This window comes from Notolepis coatsorum, assembly GCF_963971535.1.
Source record: "Notolepis coatsorum genome assembly, chromosome: 5".
Classification (NCBI taxonomy): Eukaryota; Metazoa; Chordata; class Actinopteri; order Aulopiformes; family Paralepididae; genus Notolepis; species Notolepis coatsorum.
The window spans coordinates 156,571,479-156,597,116 of record NC_140169.1 but is presented as its reverse complement, the minus strand read 5'-3'; the positions used below and the strand labels follow the sequence as shown (position 1 = coordinate 156,597,116).

The window sequence follows — 25,638 nt, the reverse complement described above, 5'->3', positions numbered from 1 at the left end:
ACCCTGCTCATCGGCTCCGCCCACGCGGACCTCATTCTCCCAATTGAGGCGGCCCACATCGGACCCAAAGGATGCCCAGTCGCGGTTCAGACCCGACTGGGATGGACGCTCCAGGGCCCCCTCTACGGACTTGACAGTCAACCCACGTCTACACGCTGCCTACACACAAAGGCGAGCGACCCCGGCCACTCCCTCGTACAGCAGAGGCTATTGACATTAAGCGAGAGGCCCGTGAGAGAACCGTGGGCACCAGAGGGAGTTCGGAACTCCACCCCCCTCAGCTGCGCTTCAGACGTAGCTGACCTCGAACCCAGCACCCCAAGCGACTCCTTGACGGGGCGGCCGGGACCGGCCCCTCCTCAGACGGGGTACAGAGCAAACAAGAGAAACAGACGGAGGAGGAGGAGGCACAGCCAAGCACAGATCAAAGCAGTCTCAGGCCCGCTTCCTCCTAAGCCCCCCTTCATCCCGTCCAGTCGTCATGACCATAGACCAGTCACTACCCCGAGCTGCGTGGCCGGCCGGCCGCGCAAGCAAAGTGACCACTGGTGCCGACGGAAAGGTCAGAGTGGCAGAAGTGCTCGGCCAAGGGCGGACATACAACCGACCCGTGGCGAGGCTGATAGAGTCGCCAAGGCTACCCGACTCGCTTAATGACGACCATGACCCCTGACTTTGTGAACTGCCTACCCTCACAACGGACATTGAGTAGTGGACAGTGCGGTTAATCTGTCTCTGCTTAGCTAATTAGGTGGGACTAATTAGGAGGCGGCTGTTACAAAGGGTCAGATTAAACCGAATATATGTATTTATTGATTGATATATATTGCATAATATTTGTCTATCGTTTGATATCCCTTGTGTATTCTTTGTACATATACACGGAATATCCCTTTAACCTACTACAGACCATAATATTTCGTTCTCTTATTGGATGGCGTGCCACCAGCGCCAGTGTCTTACCCCCAGAGTCGAGTTCAAAGCTACCGTCAAGGCATGTCTCAACATGCCCGGTTCTGCCCAGGACTACGAGACAGGAATAAGGCTGGTACTAGTTTGTTCGCCCAACATATAAATATGGCGCAGGTGAATACAGAAGTAGTTCAGTCCGCAGTTCAGTTCGAGTTCGAGTTACCCAAGTGAAGCCTCACCCACTATGCAACGTGCGGTGAAGAGGGCTCGTATTGCCCCAAGATAGAGTCTTGTTTATCCTAATACGTTTGTTCAACGTATCGTTCGCTCCTTACTAGTAAAAGCCTTCATCACGAGTCAAAGACCAAGTGAAGTGAGCAATTGTGTGTCTAAATAGAGCACTTATAGCCGCGTGCAAATAGGATAGTGGAGTATCAGAGCTTGGTTGAGTAACGTCAAGTTCAACTTGGTTGGTGTGGAGTACCGCGCACCGGAGGATCTGCACCGGTGAATGCGGAGCCCCTTTCCGGCTGGATTATTATTCTTATTGCTTTGGACCAAGCTGTTGGAGCGGATAAGAATCGTCTACACCCACTGCTGTGGGACCTGCCCGTGAGGAACATCATTCGAGCCCGTCTCTATTGGAGAGGCTGACCGGCTTCCACCTGTGCGGCACGCATACTGGGATTACAGTCGCTGCCTTTCGTCTGCTGAGCAGGGAGTAATATACCGCCTCCAGGAGCCTATTGAGTCCCCGCTGACCCAGACTTTGCATTAGAGCATTGCCTCCCCCTGCTGGCTTACAACCGGTAGGAACCCCCCTACCAGTATCCCCTAGATATAATTCCTAGTATTCAGGTTGTATTCTTATTTCATGCGTAACCAGAGAATGGACATTCATTATTGATTTGCCTACGCACATTCCTTTGCCTTATAAGCGCATTCAAAGTGAAGTATTAAAGTATATTATGTACCTTTTGCTGCAATAAATACTTAAAGACAACTTTGTGTAGAACCGATTTCATTGTGGGGAAGTGTTCATCATCATATACTCGTGTACGGTATGGCCAGTATAATGTACATAAGACGGTAGTGGTTTAATGATACCATACTTGATTAATACAGTCAGGGAATTGTACCCCTCAGTTAAACCCTGGTTGGGTAAATTTTTTACTCAGCACTGTCGTAATGGTTTACGGCCATGCCAACCTGTACATGCTCGATCTCGTCAGATCTCGGCCGCTACACAGGTTGGTCCTGGTTAGTACTTGGTTGGGAGACCGCCTGGGAATACCAAGTACGGTGTGCTTGGGGCTGGTTCGCCATTCTTTTTCGCTCCTCTCTCACGCATGGCGAAGAGGGGCCTGTTGGGGTGGTCTTTGACCTCCTCTGGTGACCCTGTGCTTCCCGTATCGCCGGGCCCGGTCCGAAGTCATGTTTCGTCGACCCGTAGGCCTGGGTTAACCCTTTTTTGAAAACTGAAACACTTGTACTGCGGTATAGCCGGTGTATACCCGCAGGTGTTTTTTGGAGTTTTTTTCTTGAGGGGTTATAGGAACAACCACCGCATTGGGTAACACCAAGGTGGTTGATTCCCTGGTGTGTTGGAGCAGTGTCAACTCCCGGGTTCACCGGTTGAGGGTGCCCCTGCACGTTCATGACGTCTGCCAATCGTGTCAGCCTTCTCTGCCTCAACCCCTCTGGGTGGGTTTTTTTTTAAATGGAGGCTTGGTCATGCAACAACGCCAGCTTACGCCCCTTCCGCCGGTGCGGCTGTGTTCAGCTGTCCCCTCTGGCGCCTGTCTCGTCCGCAGTCTCCAGGCTAGGGTTAACAGCCTGTTGCCTGGTTTTTCCCCGGTGCGCTGCCTGCTTCCGTTGGTTAACCTTTTTTGTGTGCTTACGGCCATGCTGACTGCCTGTTCAGCGGGGTACATTTGTCGAGCTTCTAGCTGCCGCTCAGCTCCTATTATGCAATGAGATGCTGAGCGGGAGCTAGTGTGATACAGAACGTTAGGTTATGACTATAACCAAGTTCTGTTAACACTAGTGGACGCTCAGCGTCTAGACGCCGCTGCGGCCCTTGATTTTTCATTGTGGTGAAATTTGTTGGGAAGGAGATGAGTGTGTGGCACCACCCCTGCTTATGTAGGTAAGCGGATGGGGGTGTGGCCAGATGAATGCTGGCATTTAAAGGTACATTTTGAAATTTATTCAGTATATATATGCTGAAGCGAGATATATGCAATGAGACGCTGAGCGTCCACTAGTGTTAACAGAACTTGGTTATAGTCATAACCTAACGTTAACCTTTCACTACCACACTACAGAAGCTTAACCTTTCACTACCACACTACAGAAGGTTAACCCTTTCACTACCACACTACAGACGGTTAACCCTTTCACTACCACACTACAGAAGGTTAACCTTTCACTACCACACTACAGAAGGTTTAAAATGTGTGAAGCTAAAACTAGATAAAAATCAACAAAAGGCTCTATACTCGCTCACTGGACAGGAGCCAGGGGCAACACTAACAGCACGTTGATTAACGATAGGTTATGACTATAACCAAGTTCTGTTAATTAGGGATGACGCTTGGCATCACTCATGCACTCCCTCGCGTACGTGCACGCGCACTGAATAAATTCCACAAATGTACCTTTAATACCAGTATTAGTCTGACCACACCCCTCATCAGCTTACCTTCATAAGCAGGTGTGTGGTCACCTGCTCTCCTCCTACCCAAGCTTTCACCACAAGGTGAGGTCAAGGGCTGCAGCGGCGTCGGATGCCAAGCGTCACCCCTAATTAACAGAACTTGGTTATAGTCATAACCTATCGTTCTGTATCATTAGGGGATCCGCTTGGCATCACTCATGCACAAAGGGAGGCCAAGCGGAGCCACTGGCCGACAAATACACCCCGCTGAAGGCCCCGCACAACCATCAGAACAGGGAGGGCCGAGCCCCCCCGACCCCCCCTAATGGAGGGCACCCCCCCTATTAGAGGTTTCCCGGGAGGGCGACGGACCCGACCGTGCGAAGAGGCACTCAAGCAACTCAACGCACAGGGTGAGCAGACCGTGGCTTGACCCCACGACTACACACACGCACAACCCGCATGCCACCCGGGAACGAACGGAGGGAAACAACCTCGTTACTGCCCCCAGAATCACGGGGTCAAGGGCAAACCCAACCCCGTGGCAAGGCCGTAGCAGCGGAGCACGAAGGAAGACCCAGACCCACCAAAGGGACTGGACCCCTGGAACGGGGGCCCGGAGAAGTCCATGATGCCAGCATCAAGACCCCACCAGGTGGGCACTTAGTGACCCCGCCCCCCACATCGCCAGCGTATTCGGACAAAGGCCCCTCAGCCGAGCGGGCCCCGTCCTCCCCAACAGTACACCATCTGGCACACTAACCCTGCAACAGGCAGTCAGCATGGCCGTAAACACACAAAAAAGGTTAACCAACGGAAGCAGGCAGCGCACCGGGGAAAAAACCAGGCAACAGGCTGTTAACCCTAGCCTGGAGACTGCGGACGAGACAGGCGCCAGAAAGGACAGCTGAACACAGCCGGCCCGGCGGAAGGGGCGTATGCTGGCGTTGTTGCATGACCAAGCCTCCATTCAAAAAACCCCGACCCAGAGGGGTCGAGGCAGAGAAGGCTGACACGATTGGCAGACGTTATGAACGTGCAGGGGCACCCTCAACCGGTGAACCCGGGAGTTGACACTGCAGCAACACACCAGAGAACCAACCACCCAGGTGTTACCCTATGCAGTGGTTGGTCCCATAACCCCTCAGGAAAAAACCCCAAAACACACCTGCGGCACTGCCGCAGCCCGTGTTCCAGTTTCCAACAGGGTTATCCCGGGCCTACGGGTCAACGAAAACATTACCTCGGACCGGGCCCGGTGATACAGGGAGCACAGGGTCCCCCGAGGAGGCCAAGACCACCCCAACAGGCCCCTCTTCGCCATGCGTAAGAGAAGAGCGTAAAAATGGAAAACCAGCCCCAGCACCCCGTACTTGGTATTCCCAGGAGGTCACCCAACCAAGTACCAACCAAGACCAACCTGCATGGCGGCCGAGATCCGACGAGATCGGGCGAGTACAGGTTGGCACGGCCATAAGCCATTACGACAGTGTAGAATACAATGTACCCAACAAGGGTTCCATAGCGCTCAACCCTGTGACACCCGGACCGACCTAGCATTTTTCCCCCTGAAAAAAGCCCAAGTCCCTCAGGGTACCAGAACAGCAGATCTGCATCCCCGGCGGACAACGGGTTCAACTGATCCGGACCAGCGCGACCAGAACCAGTCCCGTGCCCTAACCACGCCGACATGCCAACTCCAGGAGAAGGGGCAGATATGCGTGTTGATCTTAAACATAAAAAGAAGGCGCCACTCAGACGTTTCGGTGCGAACCGCGCCCGGCGGCCCACCCCCAGGGCGTGAGACCCTTCCACATATGTTCAGATCCATTCCGTTATCATCCCCTGATATGAACGAGAACCCATCGACAACCACACAGGGCGTCGGAAGAGGAAAAACCCCCATCCCAATTGCTTTATAAAAACGCTGTTTTAACCCCAAGCAATCAAGGCGCGCCAGTCAGTTACCAATGTCCAACAGAACATCCTGAGCTAGCACTATGTGTGCATTGGACATACCCACATCAATAATAGGCTATTTAGACCATCTTATTGAATCCCCAAGACGCCCAGGGGAACGACAAGAGGGGCGAGATGCAACCAACTCCATGAATGAATGAATGAAAACTCTATCCAACAGATTGCAGAAAGGGTACAACACAGTACGGCTCAATACACACAATTGTTAAGGGGAGGCAGACCTGAGAAAGACGTTAGTCTTGTTTCCATCAGGGACCCCCATTTCCAATTCATATAGACACATCCAACTCTTTATAATAATAAAGAAGAAGCATCACCCGTATGAACCCAACTGCACAGCTGGGAGCAAAAAACCTGTTTTCACACGATTTTACATCCAGTCACTCTTTTAATCAGAGAGTAAAACTAGACCCTCCCAGAAAACCTTCCCACACGAGTTGTAGTCATGAGAAAGACATGCCAACTGTGAGTCACGTGACCTACGCTCTAACTCGACACCTTAAGACACCGTAACTCATGGAAGGCGTCGCCATAGCAACACCGCTACGACGGGTGGAAACCCTGCCGGCTAATGTTTGTAATAGGAGTTGGCAGAGACGTCCTACCGGCTCGGCCCTGACTGGCTCAGCAGAAGAGATACAAAATCTCCTAAACCAATCAAGTGGGAAGGAGGGGTTTATTCGACACCCCCTCACAAAAAACCCTTTGTTCCCTACACACAGAAAACAACCGTAGCCATTTTGAAAACCTCCGGTAGAATGCTAATGTATAGCGTAAGCTAATACAATGCCCGCTACCCACAAAATGTGAACAGGATTTACAACAAAAAACAAGTCGCATGTGTGTGAATCCTACACCCGTTGACTATGTCGTACATAGCAAAAACGCTGACCAAGAGTAACGGCTAGGCCATGGAACGTGTGTGTACGAGTATTACTGCAACTAACAACACAGCATTGTGAGACACATATACTTAGTTCAAGCAATGGAATAACACCAGTTTCTACCTGCATGTGGAGCGTCAGGCTAATAGAACCCCCTATGACTGAGTGTATGTTGCAGACCTTGCTTAATCTCGTAACACAACACGACTCATCTCACAACGTAAAAGTGCAGATTCATATTTACACAACCCCATCATATGATCTGTGAAGAAACACACAGTTTGTTTGCCAAAAAACATAGTCCCCCTTATGTCGGGGAACTTTTTATTTCACAAGTTTTTTAAAGCACAAAATCATAGAGGGGCCGGGGAGGGTGTAAAGGAGAGGGGACACAGAGGAGAAAAGTCACTTTCAGCTGCGTCTGCCACCTCGCGCCGCTCGAGTCTTGCCACCCCGAGGAGCCCCGGAGGGACGGTAGTTTACTGTCTGCTGGTCACGACGTTCCCTACCGTCTCCTCCGGTCGTGGATGGGCCGGCGGTAGCAGAAGCGCCGTCTCTTCTCCTGGCCTTCTTGGAGGGGCCAGCAGCGGCGGCGGAGGCAGTGGTAGGGACGACGGAGACAGCTCGACGTCGTGGAAGCCTTCTGACTCCACCGGCAAGGACGGGAGGCGGAAAATGGGGTTGGAGGATGGATCTCTCCTCTGCCATCTCTCTGCATGTTGAGGTCATCAACCGCAGGGCCTTCCCGAACAGACCAGCGTCGGAGAGGGCGGCCGTCAGAAGAGGGGCTCTCTTCCGTTCCGGCACACAGGCCTGCTCCAGCCAAAGATGACGCTGGCCCAGGGTGGCCAGGGCGCGCACTTTCCCCATGGCTATGGCCAGCACCTGGGAAAGGTGCAGGACAGCTCCTGCCGCCTGGGTGATCTGATCGCATTTTACCTCATTCAGATCTGTGCCGCCTGTCATAATCCCCAATACAAATCTAGCCAGGTGGGCGATGTTAGACGCCGCATCCAGCGATTGTGTACCAGCGATGAATGACTGGTCACCCCAATATGCCAATCGCCTAGCCGATCTACCCTGGAGGACCGGCTTGCATAAGGGTTCCCACACCATATCCGGACAGAGGAGAGCGGCCATCGGACTATCAAGCCGAGGCACGCCCTCCCCCATACCTTTGACTAACCCCGACACCCACGTAACTGGTACGTAGGTGGGGGTTAGTCCCATGATGTTGGCAACCGCCTGACCCTGACGAACATAGGCCCCCATTGAGGGGAACAATGGGTAGACAACGTCCCCCCCTCTCACTGGGCGATGCTGCCAGCGATGACCTATGAGATCATCAGGGACAGGTGCAGGCAATGGCAGCGGCAGCGGCACGCCGTTTGCGGCGGCGGCTACCGCCATGAGCTCGGGAAACAAAGCCTGCAGTTCCCCCTGCGGACCTTCCTCCACCGAACCCGCATCCCTCACATGCAGCAGGCTGCAACTGGTCAAGGAGCCACAGTCTGATGTGGCCGATAGTAGGGCATCCTGCTGATGAGGCCAAGGTGGTTCCTCGACATCTTCGAACAGGGAGCCCCACGGAGCCATTTCTCCCCCCTCCGGTGTTTCCTGGATAGGAGGGATACTCTCCTCCACGGGACCATCATACAAGAATCCGTCCGCCTCTTCCATGAAGTCCTCAGTTTCCATCGGAAATCCAGAGCCGGACGCATCCTCGCTGGTCTCCAGCAGTTCCCCAAAACCAGGCCGTTCGCGCCTGCATGCTACCATCTTGCGACGTGAACGGGCAGACGCGAAAAGTTTGTGTCGCAAATCCTCCGGCTCCAGGACAACCCCCTGTTCACCAACGGACGATTCCCTGGAACCAGAGGAACCAGAGTCGAGATCAGGCCATCGCCGGAGCGACGGCACCGACTCCTCGGCTCTTCGGAGAGGCAAACTATCCATCGGCTGTCTCCTGGGCTGGGTCGGCAACCACGAAAGTGGCAACAGCCCAGCACCAGAACGCACGACGGAGGCGGGAATGGAGAACCGCTGGTGAAGAGTAGGTCTAGCGGGTCTACTCTCCGCAGAATACATTATGACCCAAACTTTTTCTTTACAACAGATATGAGAGAAGAAAAAATTAAGCACAATGTAAACTCGTCACAACTCTTTTCAACTAACAACACGTCAAGTGGGGTACTACCGGGCACTTCCTTGTGGTGAAAGCGAGAAGAAGGAGAGCAGGTGACCACACACCTGCTTATGAAGGTAAGCTGATGAGGGGTGTGGTCAGACTAATACTGGTATTAAAGGTACATTTGTGGAATTTATTCAGTGCGCGTGCACGTACGCGAGGGAGTGCATGAGTGATGCCAAGCGGATCCCCTAATGATACAGAACGTTAGTTTAAACACTTTGTGGGGAAGGCAGAAAAAACAGAATAAACACTGCCTCTCTAAACACCAAACTACTTTGCTAGTCCAATCTCGATGAAAGATCAAGATATGCCCTCATTATTCCACCAGCTTAGCAGCTAGCAAGATCAGCTGATGAGAGTGTGTGCTGTGATGTATACAGTAGACAGTCTATTCTTGTAAGTACAGTAAGGTTTATGTGTAGTATATACTTGTAAGTAAGGCTCATGTAGAGTATATACTTGTGATTGATTGATTGATTGAAAATGTTATTAACAGATTGCAGAATGGGTAAAATACAGTACAGCTCAATACACACAATTGTTACGGGGATGCAGACCAGAGAAAGACTTTCGTCTTGTTTACATCAGGGTCCCCCATTTTCAATTCATCATGACATTTATGACATACACGACATACAGATATACAGTACTGTTACATCCAGACATTTATGACATACAAGATATACAAATATACAGTACTGTTTAAGAGACAGATATTATAAAAGAAAATATATACATTCGAGGGGGAAGCAACTGTACATTGGAGGGGGTTGGGTGGGTGGAGGGGTGTTTGGACCCGGGGCCAGTTTCAAATTGCAGCCACCCGTAGGTGCTCCTTGAGAGTGGTTTTGCATGTGGGTAGGGATTCACATTCTTTTACGGCTGTGGGTAGGGCGTTCCACATTGTTGTGGCATAATTGCGAAACGTGTTTAGTCCCTTGTTTGAGCCGAATCTGGGTTGCACATGATTTTGTGGAGCTCCCTCTGGTGTTGTGGTCGTGGAATTCACTGACCTTTGGGAAGTATTTTGACATGTACATGGGTGCCTTAGTGGTGTAGTGTATCTTGTAGACCAGGCCCATTGCAAGTTGCTGTACTCTGTCGTCTACTCTAAGCCATCCTAGGTTGTCAAAATGGGCAGGGGTGAGGTGGGTTTTAGGTGTGAGGTCAAGCAGTAGCCTGACCAGTTTGTAAGTACAGTAAGGTTCATGTCGAGTATATACTTGTAAGTAGGGATGTCCGATATAATTTTTTTAGATCTCTATAGCCTTTATTTACCCAGGCAAGCAAGTAAGAACAAATTCTGATTTTATTTATTGTCAAAAGTATGCATAATGTTGTGTTAATTCCACAACAAGAGATATGTAATGTTAATTAACTGAAATTATTCAGTTTTTGGGGGGGGGAAACCCTGCATATATCGGTATCGATTGATATCGGTTGATATCGGTATCGGAAATTAAGAGTTGGACAATATCGGTATCAGTGATGGGCAAGCTACTTGGAAAATGTAGCAAGCTACACTACAAGTTACTCTCGATTAAATATAGCTCAACTACAATGGAAGCTATCCCCAGATAAATGTAGCAAGCTACACTACAAGAACATGGCAAAAATAGCTAGCTACATCGGCACTACTTATTTTTATTTTTTTTTTACATCCTGATCAAGTTTCCACCAAACAAATAGGCAGGCAAAAAAAATCTCAGTTTGATTGTTTATTATAAAACTGAAACAAGCCCTCGGTCTGGCTTTTTGTGTCATCCTTTTAACATGAACTTGTATTATGTACAAAATCCAGGAAGGCAAGTTTAGCTGGGTGCAGCCTCTACAAAAGAAAAGAAAGAGACCATTTGGTTTTATCAGTTTTTATAGTATAGTTTGTTGATTACTTTTGATGCAGTAATGGTATTTTTTTCTATTCTATCTTTATGTATTATTTATCCCTAAACTCTGCATCTTCTGAAACCTGCCCACTTTATCAACCAAAAACACACTTCTTCAATATCTGAATTGTAACTGTTTTACTTCATTTTACTAGTATTATGCTACCATGTATATACTACTACCAACTATGCTAATATGTCTATACTACTACAGTATGTACTCAGAGTATAACACTCAAGCTTGACACTGACAAACAATACTACTTATCCTTGGCTGCTAGATATGTACCACTCCTGCTGACTTGTTGTACACAATTTGTAAGTTGCTTTGAATGAAAGTGTCAGCTAAATGACCAAATGTATTTAAATATGTAACTCACAAAACATTCCATGGCCCCAAAATCATGTGGGGACCCCCATAATATTGTTCATTTTCTGCCTACAGTGAAACATCATCATGATAGCAGCTATCTGTTAGTTAAAGCTGTTGACAAAAAGTGTACTGACTTGTGTGCTGTTTTGGAACAGTTGATTTTCATCAGCTCACCTGAATGTGTTCTCAAGTTAGTGCTGGTCGTGTGGGAAGTTGAGAGCAGCATGTTTTATGCGTTTTTTCGGTCAAACTCATAAATGTGTCCAGATAGGGCCATAGAGAGGCATTGTTGTTATTGACATCATCATCTTCATCAATGCCATCAAACCCCTCTGCCATTTCGCGCGGACTGGTTCATGTAATCCGTTAAATTGCATTCATTCATTCAGTACGTCTGTGTTTTGATTTTCACTTCCTGGTTTGCGGAGCTGGAGTCCCGCCCTATCCTGCCTCTGATTGGCCTACCCGTAATGTTTTGGCCTAACCATACCCAATCGTGAGTCGTCATACTCATATCTAAACCAACCAACCAATCATAGTGGGTTTTTTTCTACAGGGATTTTTTTTCTCTCCTCACAAATCTTTATAGTCTAGACTGTTTCTCCCGACAGTAGCGTTGTAGCGTTTCCTCGTCGCTACGTCACTACTTCTTTCTATAAATAGCTGCGCTACAGACACCGCTACTTGAATCAAAAGTAGCGACGCTACCATCACGCTACTGAGAATTGTAGTTAAGCTATGTAGCGTCGCTACTTGTAGCTAGCTACTGCCCATCACTGATCGGTATATCGGTATCGGTAAAAAAGCCAATATCGAGCATCCCTACTTGTAAGTAAGGCGCATGTACAGTATATACTTGTAAGTACTGCTCATGTACAGTATATACTTGACAGTAAGGCTCATGTACAGTATATTCTTGTAAGTAAGGCTCATGTACAGTATATACTTTTTTTTATCCACTTTATCCACATAATTGCGAAACGTGTTTAGTCCCTTGTTTGAGCCGAATCTGGGTTGCACATGATTTTGTGGAGCTCCCTCTGGTGTTGTGGTCATGGAATTCACTGACCTTTGGGAAGTATTTTGACATGTACATGGGTGCCTTAGTGGTGTAGTGTATCTTGTAGACCAGGCCCATTGCAAGTTGCTGTACTCTGTCGTCTACTCTAAGCCATCCTAGGTTGTCAAAATGGGCAGGGGTGAGGTGGGTTTTAGGTGTGAGGTCAAGCAGTAGCCTGACCAGTCTGTAAGTACAGTAAGGTTCATGTCGAGTATATACTTGTAAGTAGGGATGTCCGATATTATCGGCCTACCGATATTATCGGCCTACCGATATTGGCATTAAAATGTGATATCGGAAAATACCGGTATCGGTTTTAAAAAAGAAATTAAATTTTTTTTGAATTTTTTTTTTTAGATCTCTATAACCTTTATTTACCCAGGCAAGCAAGTAAGAACAAATTCTGATTTTACTTATTGTCAAAAGTATGCATAATGTTGTGTTAATTCCACAACAAGAGATATGTAATGTTAATTAACTGAAATTATTCAGTTTTTTGGGGGGGAAACCCTGCATATATCGGTATCGGTTGATATCGGTTGATATCGGTTGATATCGGTATCGGAAATTAAGAGTTGGACAATATCGGTATCAGTGATGGGCAAGCTACTTGGAAAATGTAGCAAGCTACACTACAAGTTACTCTCGATTAAATATAGCTCAACTACAATGGAAGCTATCCCCAGATAAATGTAGTAAGCTACACTACAAGAACATGGCAAAAATAGCTAGCTACATCGGCACTACTTTTTTTTTTTTTTTTTTTTTTGATCAAGTTTCCACCAAACAAATAGGCAGGCAAAAAAAATTCTCAGTTTGATTGTTTATTATAAAACTGAAACAAGCCCTCGGTCTGGCTTTTTGTGTCATCCTTTTAACATGAACTTGTATTATGTACAAAATCCAGGAAGGCAAGGTTAGCTGGGTGCAGCCTCTACAAAAGAAAAGAAAGAGACCATTTGGTTTGATCAGTTTTTATAGTATAGTTTGTTGATTACTTTTGATGCAGTAATGGTCTTTTTTTCTATTCTATCTTTATGTATTATTTATCCCTAAATTCTGCATCTTCTGAAACCTGCCCACTTTATCAACCAAAAACACACTTCTTCAATATCTGAATTGTAACTGTTTTACTTCATTTTACTAGTATTATGCTACCATGTATATACTACTACCAACTATGCTAATATGTCTATACTACTACAGTATGTACTCAGAGTATAACACTCAAGCTTGACACTGACAAACAATACTACTTATCCTTGGCTGCTAGATATGTACCACTCCTGCTGACTTGTTGTACACAATTTGTAAGTTGCTTTGAATGAAAGTGTCAGCTAAAATGTATTTAAATATGTAACTCACAAAACATTCCATGGCCCCAAAATCATGTGGGGACCCCCATAATATTGTTCATTTTCTGCCTACAGTGAAACATCATCATGATAGCAGCTATCTGTTAGTTAAAGCTGTTGACAAAAAGTGTACTGACTTGTGTGCTGTTTGGGAACAGTTGATTTTCATCAGCTCACCTGAATGTGTTCTCAAGTTAGTGCTGGTGTGTGGGAAGTTGAGAGCAGCATGTTTTAGGCGTTTTTTCAGCCAACTCATAAATGTGTCCAGATAGGGCCATAGAGAGGCATTGTTGTTATTGACATCATCATCTTCATCAATGCCATCGAACCCCTCTGCCATTTCGCGCGGACTGGTTCATGTAATCCGTTAAATTGCATTCATTCATTCAGTACGTCTGTGTTTTGATTTTCACTTCCTGGTTTGCGGAGCTGGAGTCCCCGCCCTATCCTGCCTCTGATTGGCCTACCTGTAATGTTTTGGCCTAACCATACCCAATCGTGAGTCGTCATACTCATATCTAAACCAACCAACCAATCATAGTGGGTTTTTTTCTACAGGGAGTTTTTTTTTCTCCTCACAAATCTTTATAGTCTAGACTGTTTCTCCCGACAGTAGCGTTGTAGCGTTTCCTCGTCGCTACGTCACTACTTTGTTCTATAAATAGCTGCGCTACAGACACCGCTACTTGAATCAAAAGTAGCGATGCTACCATCACGCTACTGAGAATTGTAGTTAAGCTATGTAGCGTTGCTACTTGTAGCTAGCTACTGCCCATCACTGATCGGTATATCGGTATCGGTAAAAAAGCCAATATCGAGCATCCCTACTTGTAAGTAAGGCGCATGTACAGTATATACTTGTAAGTACGGCTCATGTACAGTATATACTTGACAGTAAGGCTCATGTACAGTATATGCTTGTAAGTAAGGCTCATGTACAGTATATACTTTTTTTTATCCACTTTTTCTCCTCTTTTTCTATTTTTCTCCCATCCCAATTCTGCTGTGCCAATTCTCCCCTCCCCTGTCTTGAACGTTGCTCGCACTGGCCGGTTAGAGGGAGGATAGAAGCCTTGCATCACGTGTCCCCTCCGATACACGAGGAGGCAGCCTATCACATATTTTCACCTGCCAGCGCGGACTCTCATTGGCGTAACGTGTAACGTGTGGGAGGCTCACACTACCCTCGCCATTTCCTGTCTCTGTTGTGCAGGCGTCCCCCAACCGACCTGTAGGAGTTGCTGTCCACAACGTCCAGATTACCACCCATCGACTTCCACCCGCTACCTCTGTCAATTGAGTTAGTATGACGGCCGGCCCAAGCCGGAGGCAACGCCGACAGTCGGAGTCGAACCCGGTGTCTCTTGCGTTGGTGACGAGCGCAATGTCCGCTGCACCACCCAGCCGCCTATGTACAGTATATACTTGTAAGTAAGGCTCATGTACAGTATATACTTGTAAGTACGGCTCATGTAGAGTATATACTTGTAATTAAGGCTCATGTACAGTATATACTTGTAAGTAAGGCTCATGTACAGTATATACTTGTAAGTAAGGCTCTTGTACACTATATACTTATAAGTAAGGCTCTTGTACAGTATATACTTGTAAGTAAGGCTCTTGTACAGTATATACTTGTAAGTAAGGCTCTTGTACAGTATATACTACTAAGTAAGGCTCTTGTACAGTATATACTTGTAAGTAAGGCTCTTGTACAGTATATACTTGTAAGTAAGGCTCTTGTACAGTATATACTTGTAAGTAAGGCTCATGTACAGTATATACTTGTAAGTAAGGCTATTGTACAGTATATACTTGTAAGTAAGGCTCTTGTACAGTATATACTTGTAAGTAAGGCTCTTGTACAGTATATACTTGTAAGTACAGCTCATGTAGAGTATATACTTGTAAGTAAGGCTCATGTACAGTATATACTTGTAAGTAAGGCTCTTGTACAGTATATACTTGTAAGTAAGGCTCTTGTACAGTATATACTTCTAAGTAAGGCTCGTGTACAGTATATACTTGTAAGTAAGGCTATTGTACAGTATATACTTCTAAGTAAGGCTCTTGTACAGTATATACTTGTAAGTAAGGCTCTTGTACAGTATATACTTGTAAGTAAGGCTCTTGTACAGTATATACTTGTAAGTAAGGCTCATGTACAGTATATACTTGTAAGTAAGGCTCTTGTACAGTATATACTTGTAAGTAAGGCTCTTGTACAGTATATACTTGTAAGTACGGCTCATGTAGAGTATATACTTGTAAGTAAGGCTCATGTACAGTATATACTTGTAAGTAAGGCTCTTGTACAGTATATACTTGTAAGTAAGGCTATTGTACAGTATATACTTGTAAGTACGGCTCATGTAGAGTATATACTTGTAAGTAAGGCTCTTGTACAGTATATACTTGTAAGTAAGGCTCATGTACAGTATAAGTAAGGCTCATGTACAGTATAAGTACGGCTCATGTACAGTATAAGTACGGCTCATGTACAGTATAAGTAAGGCTCATGTACAGTATAAGTGCGGTTCATGTACAGTATATATACCTGACAGGACCATGTGAACGCTCTCACCTGAGACAGAGACTTCCTGAGGCTGGTGATCTGGGCCGACTGACCCGACGTCTCCTGGTCAGACAGAGCCTGCTTGATCTTCTCCTTCTCTACGGCCACCGTGTTGAAGGCTGACTTCAGTAAGGATTGGACTACACACACACACACACACGCACACGCACACGCACACACGCACACACGCACACATACAGTAAGATCACCTAGCACCTCTCCACCTTAGGGATGCACTGATCTGACTTTTTCAGTCCCGTTACCGATACCTGGGCTTTGGGTATCGGCCGATACCGAGTACCGATCCGATACCCATTGTTCAATTAATAAACTGTGTGCCTCACTGTGTGGAAGAGGCTGGGATCATTCTTTAGTGCAAGGCAACATCATCAGGCTTGACTTAAAACATTAACTTAGTGAAACAAAATGTAACAAATTAACATATGGATATAAATGTACTGAATTGTTATTTATAATTTTATTTATTATTATATTATATATAAAAAAAAATCTGATATATTTTATACCATATCGTGTTTGAAAGTATAGAGAGAGGAGGGAGAGAGGAGATAGGAAGGAGAGAGAGGAGAGAGAGGAGGGAGAGAGGAGAGTGAGGGAGTGAGGGAGAGAGGAGAGGGAGAGAGGAGAGCAAGGGAGAGAGGAGGGAGAGAGGAGAGAGAGGGAGTGAGGGAGAGAACAGAGCAAAGAAGAGAGGAGGGAGAGAGCGAGGGAGAGAGGAGAGGGAGAGAGGAGAGCAAGGGAGAGAGGAGAGAGGAGGGAGAGAGGAGTGGGAGAGAGGAGAGCAAGGGAGAGAGGAGAGGGAGAGAGGAGGGAGAGAGGAGAGAGGGGAGAGAGGAGAGGGAGAGAGGAGAGATGAGGGAGAGGAGAGGGAGAGGAGAGAGGAAGGAGAGAGTGAGGGAGAGAGGAGGGAGAGAGGAGAGCGAGGGAGAGGAGAGGGAGAGAGGAGAGGAGGGAGAGAGGGATAGGAGAGAGGAGGGAGAGAGTGAGGGAGAGAGGAGAGCGGCGGGAGAGAGGAGAGGGAGAGATGAGAGAGGAGGGAGAGATGAGAGGGAGAGGAGAGGGAGAGAGGGAGAGAGGAGAGCAAGGGAGAGAGGAGGGAGAGAGGAGATGGAGAGGAGAGGGAGAGAGGAGAGGAGAGAGGAGAGAGAAGGGAGAGAGGAGAGGGAGAGGAGAGAGGAGAGCAAGGGAGAGAGGAGGGAGAGAGGAGAGAGGAGAGGGAGAGAGAGGAGGGAGAGGAGAGCGAGGGAGAGAAGAGGGAGGAGGGAGAGAGGAGGGAGAGAGGAGAGGGAGAGAGGAGAGCAAGGGAGAGAGGAGGGAGAGAGGAGAGAGGAGAGGGAGAGAGAGAAGAGGAGAGTGAGGGAGAGAGGAGGGAGGAGGGAGAGGGAGAGAGGAGAGGGAGAGAGGAGAGAGGAGAGCAAGGGAGAGAGGAGGGAGAGATGAGAGGGAGAGAGGAGAGAGGAGGGAGAGAGGAGAGGGAGGGAGAGAGGAGAGCGAGGGAGAGAGGAAGGAGGAGGGAGAGAGGAGGGAGAGAGGAGGGAGAGGGAGAGAGGAGAGAGAGGAGAGGGAGAGAGGAGGGAGAGAGGAGAGGGAGAGAGGAGAGAGGAGGGAGAGAGGAGAGAGGAGGGAGAGAGGAGAGCGAGCGAGAGAGGAGGGAGAGAGGAGAGAGAGGAGAGAGAGGAGGGAGAGAGGAGAGTGAGTTAGAGAGGAGGGAGAGAGGAGGGAGAGAGGAGAGGGAGAGCGAGGAGGGCGAGGGAGTGAGGAGAGCGAGGGAGAGAGGAGGGAGAGAGGGAGAGGAGAGCGAGGGAGAGGAGAGCGAGGGAGAGAGGAGAGCGAGGGAGGAGAGGAGGGAGAGAGGAGAGAGAGGAGAGAGGAGAGAGGAGAGTGAGGGAGAGAGAGGAGAGAGAGGAGGGAGAGAGGAGAGGAGAGAGGAAGGAGAGAGGAAGGAGGATAGAGGAGAGGAGGGAGAGAGGAGAGAGAGGAGGGAGAGAGGAGGGAGAGAGGAGGGAGAGAGGAGAGAGATGAGAGAGAGGAGAGAGAGGAGGGAGAGAGGATAGGAGGGAGAGAGGAGAGGAGAGAGGAGGGAGATAGTGAGGGAGAGAGGAGAGAGGAGAGAGAGAGGAGAGCGAGGGAGAGAGGAAGGAGAGAGAAGAGTGAGGGAGAGAGGAGGGAGAGAGGAGAGGGAGAGGAGAGGGAGAGAGGAGAGGGAGAGAGGAGAGAGGAGGGAGAGAGGAGAGCGAGCGAGAGAGGAGGGAGAGAGGAGAGAGAGGAGAGAGATGAGGGAGAGAGGAGAGTGACGGAGAGAGGAGAGAGGAGGGAGAGAGGAGAGGGAGAGCGAGAGGAGGGCGAGGGAGAGAGGAGAGCGAGGGAGAGAGGAGAGAGAGGGAGAGAGGAGGGAGAGAGGAGATCGAGAGAGAGAGGAGAGAGAGGGAGAAAGGAAAGAGAGGGAGAGGAGGGAGGAGAGAGGAGGGAGGAGAGAGAGGAGGGAGAGAGGAGGGAGAGAGGAGAGGAGAGAGGAAGGAGAGAGGAGAGCGAGGGAGAGAGGAAGGAGAGAGGAGAGTGAGGGAGAGAGGAGAGAGGAGGGAGAGAGAGGGAGAGAGGAGGGAGAGAGGAGAGCGAGAGAGAGAGGAGAGAGAGGGAGAAAGGAAAGAGAGGGAGAGGAGGGAGGAGAGAGGAGGGAGGAGAGAGAGGAGAGAGAGGAGGGAGAGAGGAGAGGAGAGAGGAAGGAGAGAGGAATGAGGAGAGAGGAGAGGAGGGAGAGAGGAGAGAGGAGATGAGAGAGAGAGGAGAGGAGAGAGGAGAGAGGAGAGAGGAGAGAGAAGAGCGAGGGAGAGAGGAGGGAGGAGAGAGGAAGGAGAGAGGAGGGAGAGAGAGAGGAGGCAGAGTGCCTACCGTCCTGGGCGATGGTGTAGAAGTCCCCCTGCAGCTTGGTGTAGTCTCCGGCGCCCTCCACGCCATCGGCCAGCCGCAGGGCAGGCGCCATGTAGTCCACCAGCTCGGCACACAGGTTGGGGTTGGAGGAGTGGCGGCGGACAGGAGACGTTCTGGCGTTCTGGCGAGGCAGAAGAGGGGGGGGGCTCCCATCACTCACCTGGGACACAAGGGGTTCTCCATGTATATTAACCCTTTCACTGCCACACTACAGAAGGTTAACCCTATCACCCTAGTTTGAGAGTAGAGGGTTAACCTGCTGTCTGTCGTGTGGCAGTGAAAGGGTTAACCTTCTGTGTATTGTCACAGTGAAAAGGGTTAACAGTTTGGTAGTGCGGCAGTGAAAGGGTTAAAGGAACATTACGCCAGTTTTAAGAGGCACGTCTGATTGGTCGGGAGTACAATATATTGATATTTTTATTTTTTAACAACTCGAATGGAAGTCAAACCAAGTCTCTAGTCTATCTCTCTCTCTATATATATATATTTTTTATTGCCTATATTTATTGTAACGTATAATATAACTGATGGGGCATACAGACCATCATCTGCACCCGTTTATTTTTCCTCATATTTTTATATTCGGAGTTAATTATATTGTTTGTTTACACTGTTTATTTTTGTATGTTCAGATCAAATTTGACTGCCTATATTTATGTCTTTCTACTATTACCCTGCCCATACCTGTACATACCCCCTCCCCCATGCTGCTATGACGCCCGAAGTCTCCAGACCTCAGACCAGCCGTGTGCTTTGGGTCTGGCCTCGCGAGACTAGTCCTGAGGTAACAGCCTCATGCAGATTAATACAGTTCTATTAATCTGTTATAATCAGTTCTTCGGTTTAGTACGGTACGGTTGTGTTTGCGTCTCCATTGCGTTTCTTCAATTCTCCGGTTGTAGTGTGGTAGTGAAAGGGTTAACCTTATGTAGTGTGGGAGTGAAAGGGTTAACCTTCTGTAGTGTGGTAGTGAAAGTGTTAACCTTCTGTAGTGTGGTAGTGAAAGGGTTAACCTTCTGTAGTGTGGTAGTGAAAGTGTTAACCTTCTGTAGTGTGGTAGTGAAAGGTTAACCTTCTGTAGTGTGGTAGTGAAAGGGTTAACCTTCTGTCGTGTGGTAGTGAAAAGGTTAAACTGTTCATCTCCGTTCAAACTGAAGACTTAAACAGTTTTTATTTTTAAATGTATGCTTGATGTACAGCATGCATTTACGTTAGCTTTTTGTTTCATAACCGTCAATTTGCAAGTTGTTTGAAAGGGGCGTTGAAAACGATAGCTTAATCGACTATCAAAGCGGTCATTAGTCGCAGCCCTTCGCGTGTGGGTGAGTGAGTTCAAATGAAAATGAAAATGAAAAAGGACCTGAAATTAAAATGTAAAAAGCACCTGAAATTAAAATGTCAAGTATTTGAAGGTAAAATGGAAAAGTACCTGACGTTGGAATTTTGCATCTTTGCCGTCACTTTTTGTTCTCCATCTTCTGTTCAAGCGCTTGTCTTTCTTTGACAATTCTACAAAATTGCTCTATGTTGCACATGGATCAGAAGGATGTAAAATGTGGTTAATAGGACAAGCATTGGCACAGAAAGCAAAGACAGAAGGACCAGACCAGTCTAATGACCTCTCGCCAGTACCAGAGAAACCAGTCGAATGACCTCTCGCCAGTACCAGAGAAATCAGTCTAATGACCTCTCACCAGTACCAGAGATAGCAGAGTCATACCAGCATGGGGGAGGGGAGGTACAGGTATAGGCAGGGTAATAGTAGAAAGACATACCGTAAATATAGGCATTTGATCTGAATATAAAAATATGAGAGAGAAAAAACGGTGTAAACAAAGGCAGATGAGGGTCTGTATGCTCCTATCGGTTATATTATACGTGGCACTCACCTCTGTGGTCATGAAATGTTTCGAGAGGCTGGTCAAGGACCACATTTGTGCCTCTCTCCCCAGTGATATGGACCCTATGCAATTTGCATACAGGACAAACAGGTCCACTGACGACGCAGTCTCCCAGGTACTGCACAGCACTCTCTCCCACCTTGACCGTCAGAAGGGGGGCTATGTGAGACTGTTGTTCATTGACTACAGCTCAGCGTTCAACACCATAGTCCCCACCAGACTGGTGGACAAGCTGATCGAGCTAGGTCTGAGCTCCGCCCTGAGCGCCTGGGTACTGGACTTTCTGAGTGAAAGACCCCAGGCGGTCAGGGTGGGGGGTCAGACTTCCAACACCATCACCCTGAGCATCGGGTCCCCCCAGGGCTGTGTTCTAAGCCCCCTGCTGTACTCACTCTACACACACGATTGTGTGGCCAAGTTCAGCTCCAACTCCATAGTGAAGTTCGCCGACGACACGGTGGTGGTGGGGCTGATCTCGGACAACGACGAGAAGGCCTACCGAGAGGAGGTTGAGGTACTGGAACGTTGGTGCCAGGACAACAGCCTGCTCCTGAACATTGGTAAAACCAAGGAGCTGATCGTGGATTATAGGAGAGGACAGCAGGAGACACACACACCACTGATGATTAACGGGGCTACCGTGGACAGGGTGAGCAGCTTCAAGTACCTGGGGGTCCACATCTCAGAGGATCTGACATGGTCAACACACATAGACACAGTAGTAAAGAAAGCGAAGCAGCGCCTCTACCACCTGAGACAGTTAAGGAAGTTCAGAGTATCGGGGAAGATACTCCAGTCCTTCTACTCAGGAGCTGTAGAGAGCATCTTGACTGGAAACATCACTGCCTGGTATGGGAACAGCACGGCACAGGACAAGAAGGCCCTACAGAGAGTGGTGCGCTAAGCCGAGCGTACCACGGGTATTGCGCTACCTCCCCTGCAGGCTCTATACAACAAGAGGTGCAAATCCAGAGCCTGCAGGATAATGAAAGACCCCCACCACCCCAATAACAGCCTGTTCCAGCTGCTGAGATCAGGCAGACGCCTGCGAACCCCAGCTACTAGGACGGAGAGGCTTAGGCTAAGCTTCTTCCCCCAGGCCATCAGAGCCTTGAACAATGAACATTGAGAGACACAGAAACTGAACTATCCACACACAAGCACATACACGACACGCACGCTGAGCACGCTCACACACTAGCAGCCACTTTAACACTCATGTCGCATACACGCACACTTATGGCCAGAGGAAAGGCCACTTTAAATTAGTATAACATCAGGAACAGTGTATTGCACTATTGCACTACTAAAGCTACCTAGCATGTCCTATATGCTCTGTAAATACTATGTACAGATACCGAGATGGCACACCATGTACCTGTTTATTACACTGTTGTTATTGGATTCTTTAATATGTTGTACCACTGTATTTTTATTGGATTCTATTATATGTTGTACCACTGTATTGCACATCGTCGCGGGCAAGACCAGCCGCATTTCATTGTATACCTGTATGCCGTGACAATTAAAACTCTTGACTTGACTTGAATAAATATAGACACTTCCGCAATGTGGACGTTTGCCGTGTAGGGCTTCTAGAGTGTAGCCAAAGTAAAATGTTACGGTGGTTTTCAGAAGGATGAGTTGCATTATGACTTGCCACTTTACATAGCACAATTTTACACTTACTGTATAGTTCTGTATATTTTTACTGTATATTTTATATTAGAATGTAACATAGGAAATGTATATCCCGGACCGTATTTTATTCCTAGGCTTATTTTAATTCTTATTCGTGATTTTTGGTTTTGTCTATCCAAATGTTTACTGTGAGTGATTTGTAGTGCCACATTTCCCTCTGGATGAATAAAGTATTTCTATTCTATTCTATCTTTTCTATTAAAACAACTTTCATGTCGCATGGAGTATTATTCTCCACCCCTTTCCAACAACAACGGCAGTGTGACTGGCGTTTAAAGGTGAGCTGATACCAGCTAAAACGCACTCTGTAAACAACTACGAACACAAGATGTATTAAAGACAGGGGGGGGGGGGGGGGGCAATCTCTGGTAACGACGAAAAGTCAAAATTAGACTGGTGGTATGGTATTTTTTTTAAATCTCCACTGTGTCGTTTTGGGAGGTAGAAATTGACTTTATAGTTACACATGTTTAGATCCCGTTTCTTATCTCAATGCAAATCCGTGAGATTAATGTTGTAGAAACCATGTTGACCAACATTAACCCTTAGATTGAAGACGCTTCTTTGTGTCGTGAATGTGGCGGGAGGGTCGAACACCGCCGCCGCCACACAGGTCATTCCGAGTTGCGTACAGAAGAATGTTCCAGGGATCCATGTTTGTAGTCTTCTAGTGCTAGTCTTCCGTAGCCAGGCCTCTCTCCACTCTCTACACCTGCCCCCTGTCAGCACAGCAGAGGCGTCTGGCAGAACCTCTTATCATTGTGTGCACTAGGGAGAAAGAAATGCTTCACTCTTTCACTACCAAATGGTTAACCCTTTCACGGCGACACTACAGAAGGTTAACCCTTTCACTACCACACTACAGAGGGTTAACCACGCTACGGACCTGGTCCACATCCTGTGTGTCAGACTCACTCCACACGCTAAAGACCTGGTCCACATCCTGTGTGTCAGACTCACTCCACACTAAAGACCTGGTCCACTTCCTGTGTGTCAGACTCACTCCACACGCTAAAGACCTGGTCCACATCATGTGTGTCAGACTCACTCCACATGCTAAAGACCTGGTCCACTTCCTGTGTGTCAGACTCACTCCACACGCTAAATATCTGGTCCACATCCTGTGCAGTCAGACTCACTCCACATGCTAAAGACTTGGTCCACATCCTGTGTGTCAGACTCACTCCACACGCTAAAGACTTGGTCCACATCCTGTGTGTCAGACTCACTCCACACGCTAAAGACCTGGTCCACATCCTGTGCGTCAGACTAACTCCTCCCTAAATACCTGGTCCACATCCTGTGTGTCAGACTAACCCCTCCCTAAAGACCTGGTCCACATCCTGTGTGTCAGACTCACTCCTCCCTAAAGACCTGGTCCACATCCTGTACGTCAGACTCACTCCACACGCTAAAGACCTGGTCCACTTCCTGTGTGTCAGACTCACTCCACACGCTAAAGACCTGGTCCACTTCCTGTGTGTCAGACTCACTCCACACGCTAAAGACCTGGTCCACTTTCTGTGCGTCAGACTCACTCCACATGCTAAAGACCTGGTCCACATCCTGTGTGTCAGACTCACTCCACACACTAAATACCTGGTCCACTTCCTGTGTGTCAGACTCACTCCACACGCTAAAGATCTGGTCCACTTCCTGTGTGTCAGACTCACTCCACACTAAAGACCTGGTCCACTTCCTGTGTGTCAGACTCACTCCACACGCTAAAGATCTGGTCCACATCCTGTGTGTCAGACTCACTCCACACGCTAAAGACCTGGTCCACTTCCTGTGTGTCAGACTCACTCCACACGGTAAAGACCTGGTCCACTTCCTGTGTGTCAGACTCACTCCACACGCTAAAGATCTGGTCCACATCCTGTGTGTCAGACTCACTCCACATGCTAAAGACCTGGTCCACTTCCTGTGTGTCAGACTCACTACACACGCTAAAGACCTGGTCCACTTTCTGTGCGTCAGACTCACTCCACATGCTAAAGACCTGGTCCACATCCTTTGTGTCAGACTCACTCCACACACTAAATACCTGGTCCACTTCCTGTGTGTCAGACTCACTCCACACGCTAAAGATCTGGTCCACTTCCTGTGTGTCAGACTCACTCCACACTAAAGACCTGGTCCACTTCCTGTGTGTCAGACTCACTCCACACGCTAAAGATCTGGTCCACATCCTGTGTGTCAGACTCACTCCACACGCTAAAGACCTGGTCCACTTCCTGTGTGTCAGACTCACTCCACACGCTAAAGACCTGGTCCACTTCCTGTGTGTCAGACTCACTCCACACGCTAAAGATCTGGTCCACATCCTGTGTGTCAGACTCACTCCACACGCTAAAGACCTGGTCCACATCCTGTGTGTCAGACTCACTCCACACGCTAAAGATCTGGTCCACATCCTGTGTGTCAGACTCACTCCACATGCTAAAGACTTGGTCCACATCCTGTGTGTCAGACTCACTCCACACGCTAAAGACTTGGTCCACATCCTGTGCGTCAGACTAACTCCTCCCTAAAGACCTGGTCCACATCCTGTGTGTCAGACTAACTCCTCCCTAAATACCTGGTCCACATCCTGTGTGTCAGACTAACCCCTCCCTAAAGACCTGGTCCACATCCTGTGTGTCAGACTCACTCCTCCCTAAAGACCTGGTCCACATCCTGTACGTCAGACTCACTCCACACGCTAAAGACCTGGTCCACTTCCTGTGTGTCAGACTCACTCCACACGCTAAAGACCTGGTCCACTTCCTGTGTGTCAGACTCACTCCACACGCTAAAGACCTGGTCCACTTTCTGTGCGTCAGACTCACTCCACATGCTAAAGACCTGGTCCACATCCTGTGTGTCAGACTCACTCCACACTAAAGACCTGGTCCACTTCCTGTGTGTCGGACTCACTCCACACACTAAATACCTGGTCCACTTCCTGTGTGTCAGACTCACTCCACATTAAAGACCTGGTCCACATCCTTTGTGTCAGACTCACTCCACACACTAAATACCTGGTCCACTTCCTGTGTGTCAGACTCACTCCACACGCTAAAGATCTGGTCCACTTCCTGTGTGTCAGACTCACTCCACACTAAAGATCTGGTCCACTTCCTGTGTGTCAGACTCACTCCACACGCTAAAGATCTGGTCCACATCCTGTGTGTCAGACTCACTCCACACGCTAAAGACCTGGTCCACTT

General features: G+C 48.2%; 1 protein-coding gene across 1 annotated transcript in view; it reads right to left on the bottom strand.

The window, feature by feature from the left end:
• Positions 1 to 25,638, bottom strand: part of osbpl6 (oxysterol binding protein-like 6) — a gene marked incomplete at its 3' end in the record, with an annotated part of 253,483 nt that overhangs the window by 96,882 nt on the left and 130,963 nt on the right. The window contains exons 8-10 of the mRNA XM_084314748.1: positions 20,254 to 20,346; positions 18,786 to 18,984; positions 15,858 to 16,015 (exon numbers count right to left, since the gene is read on the bottom strand). Coding sequence (XP_084170874.1) covers positions 15,858 to 16,015; positions 18,786 to 18,984; positions 20,254 to 20,346 — 450 coding nt within the window. The remainder of the gene's footprint in view (positions 1 to 15,857; positions 16,016 to 18,785; positions 18,985 to 20,253; positions 20,347 to 25,638) is intronic.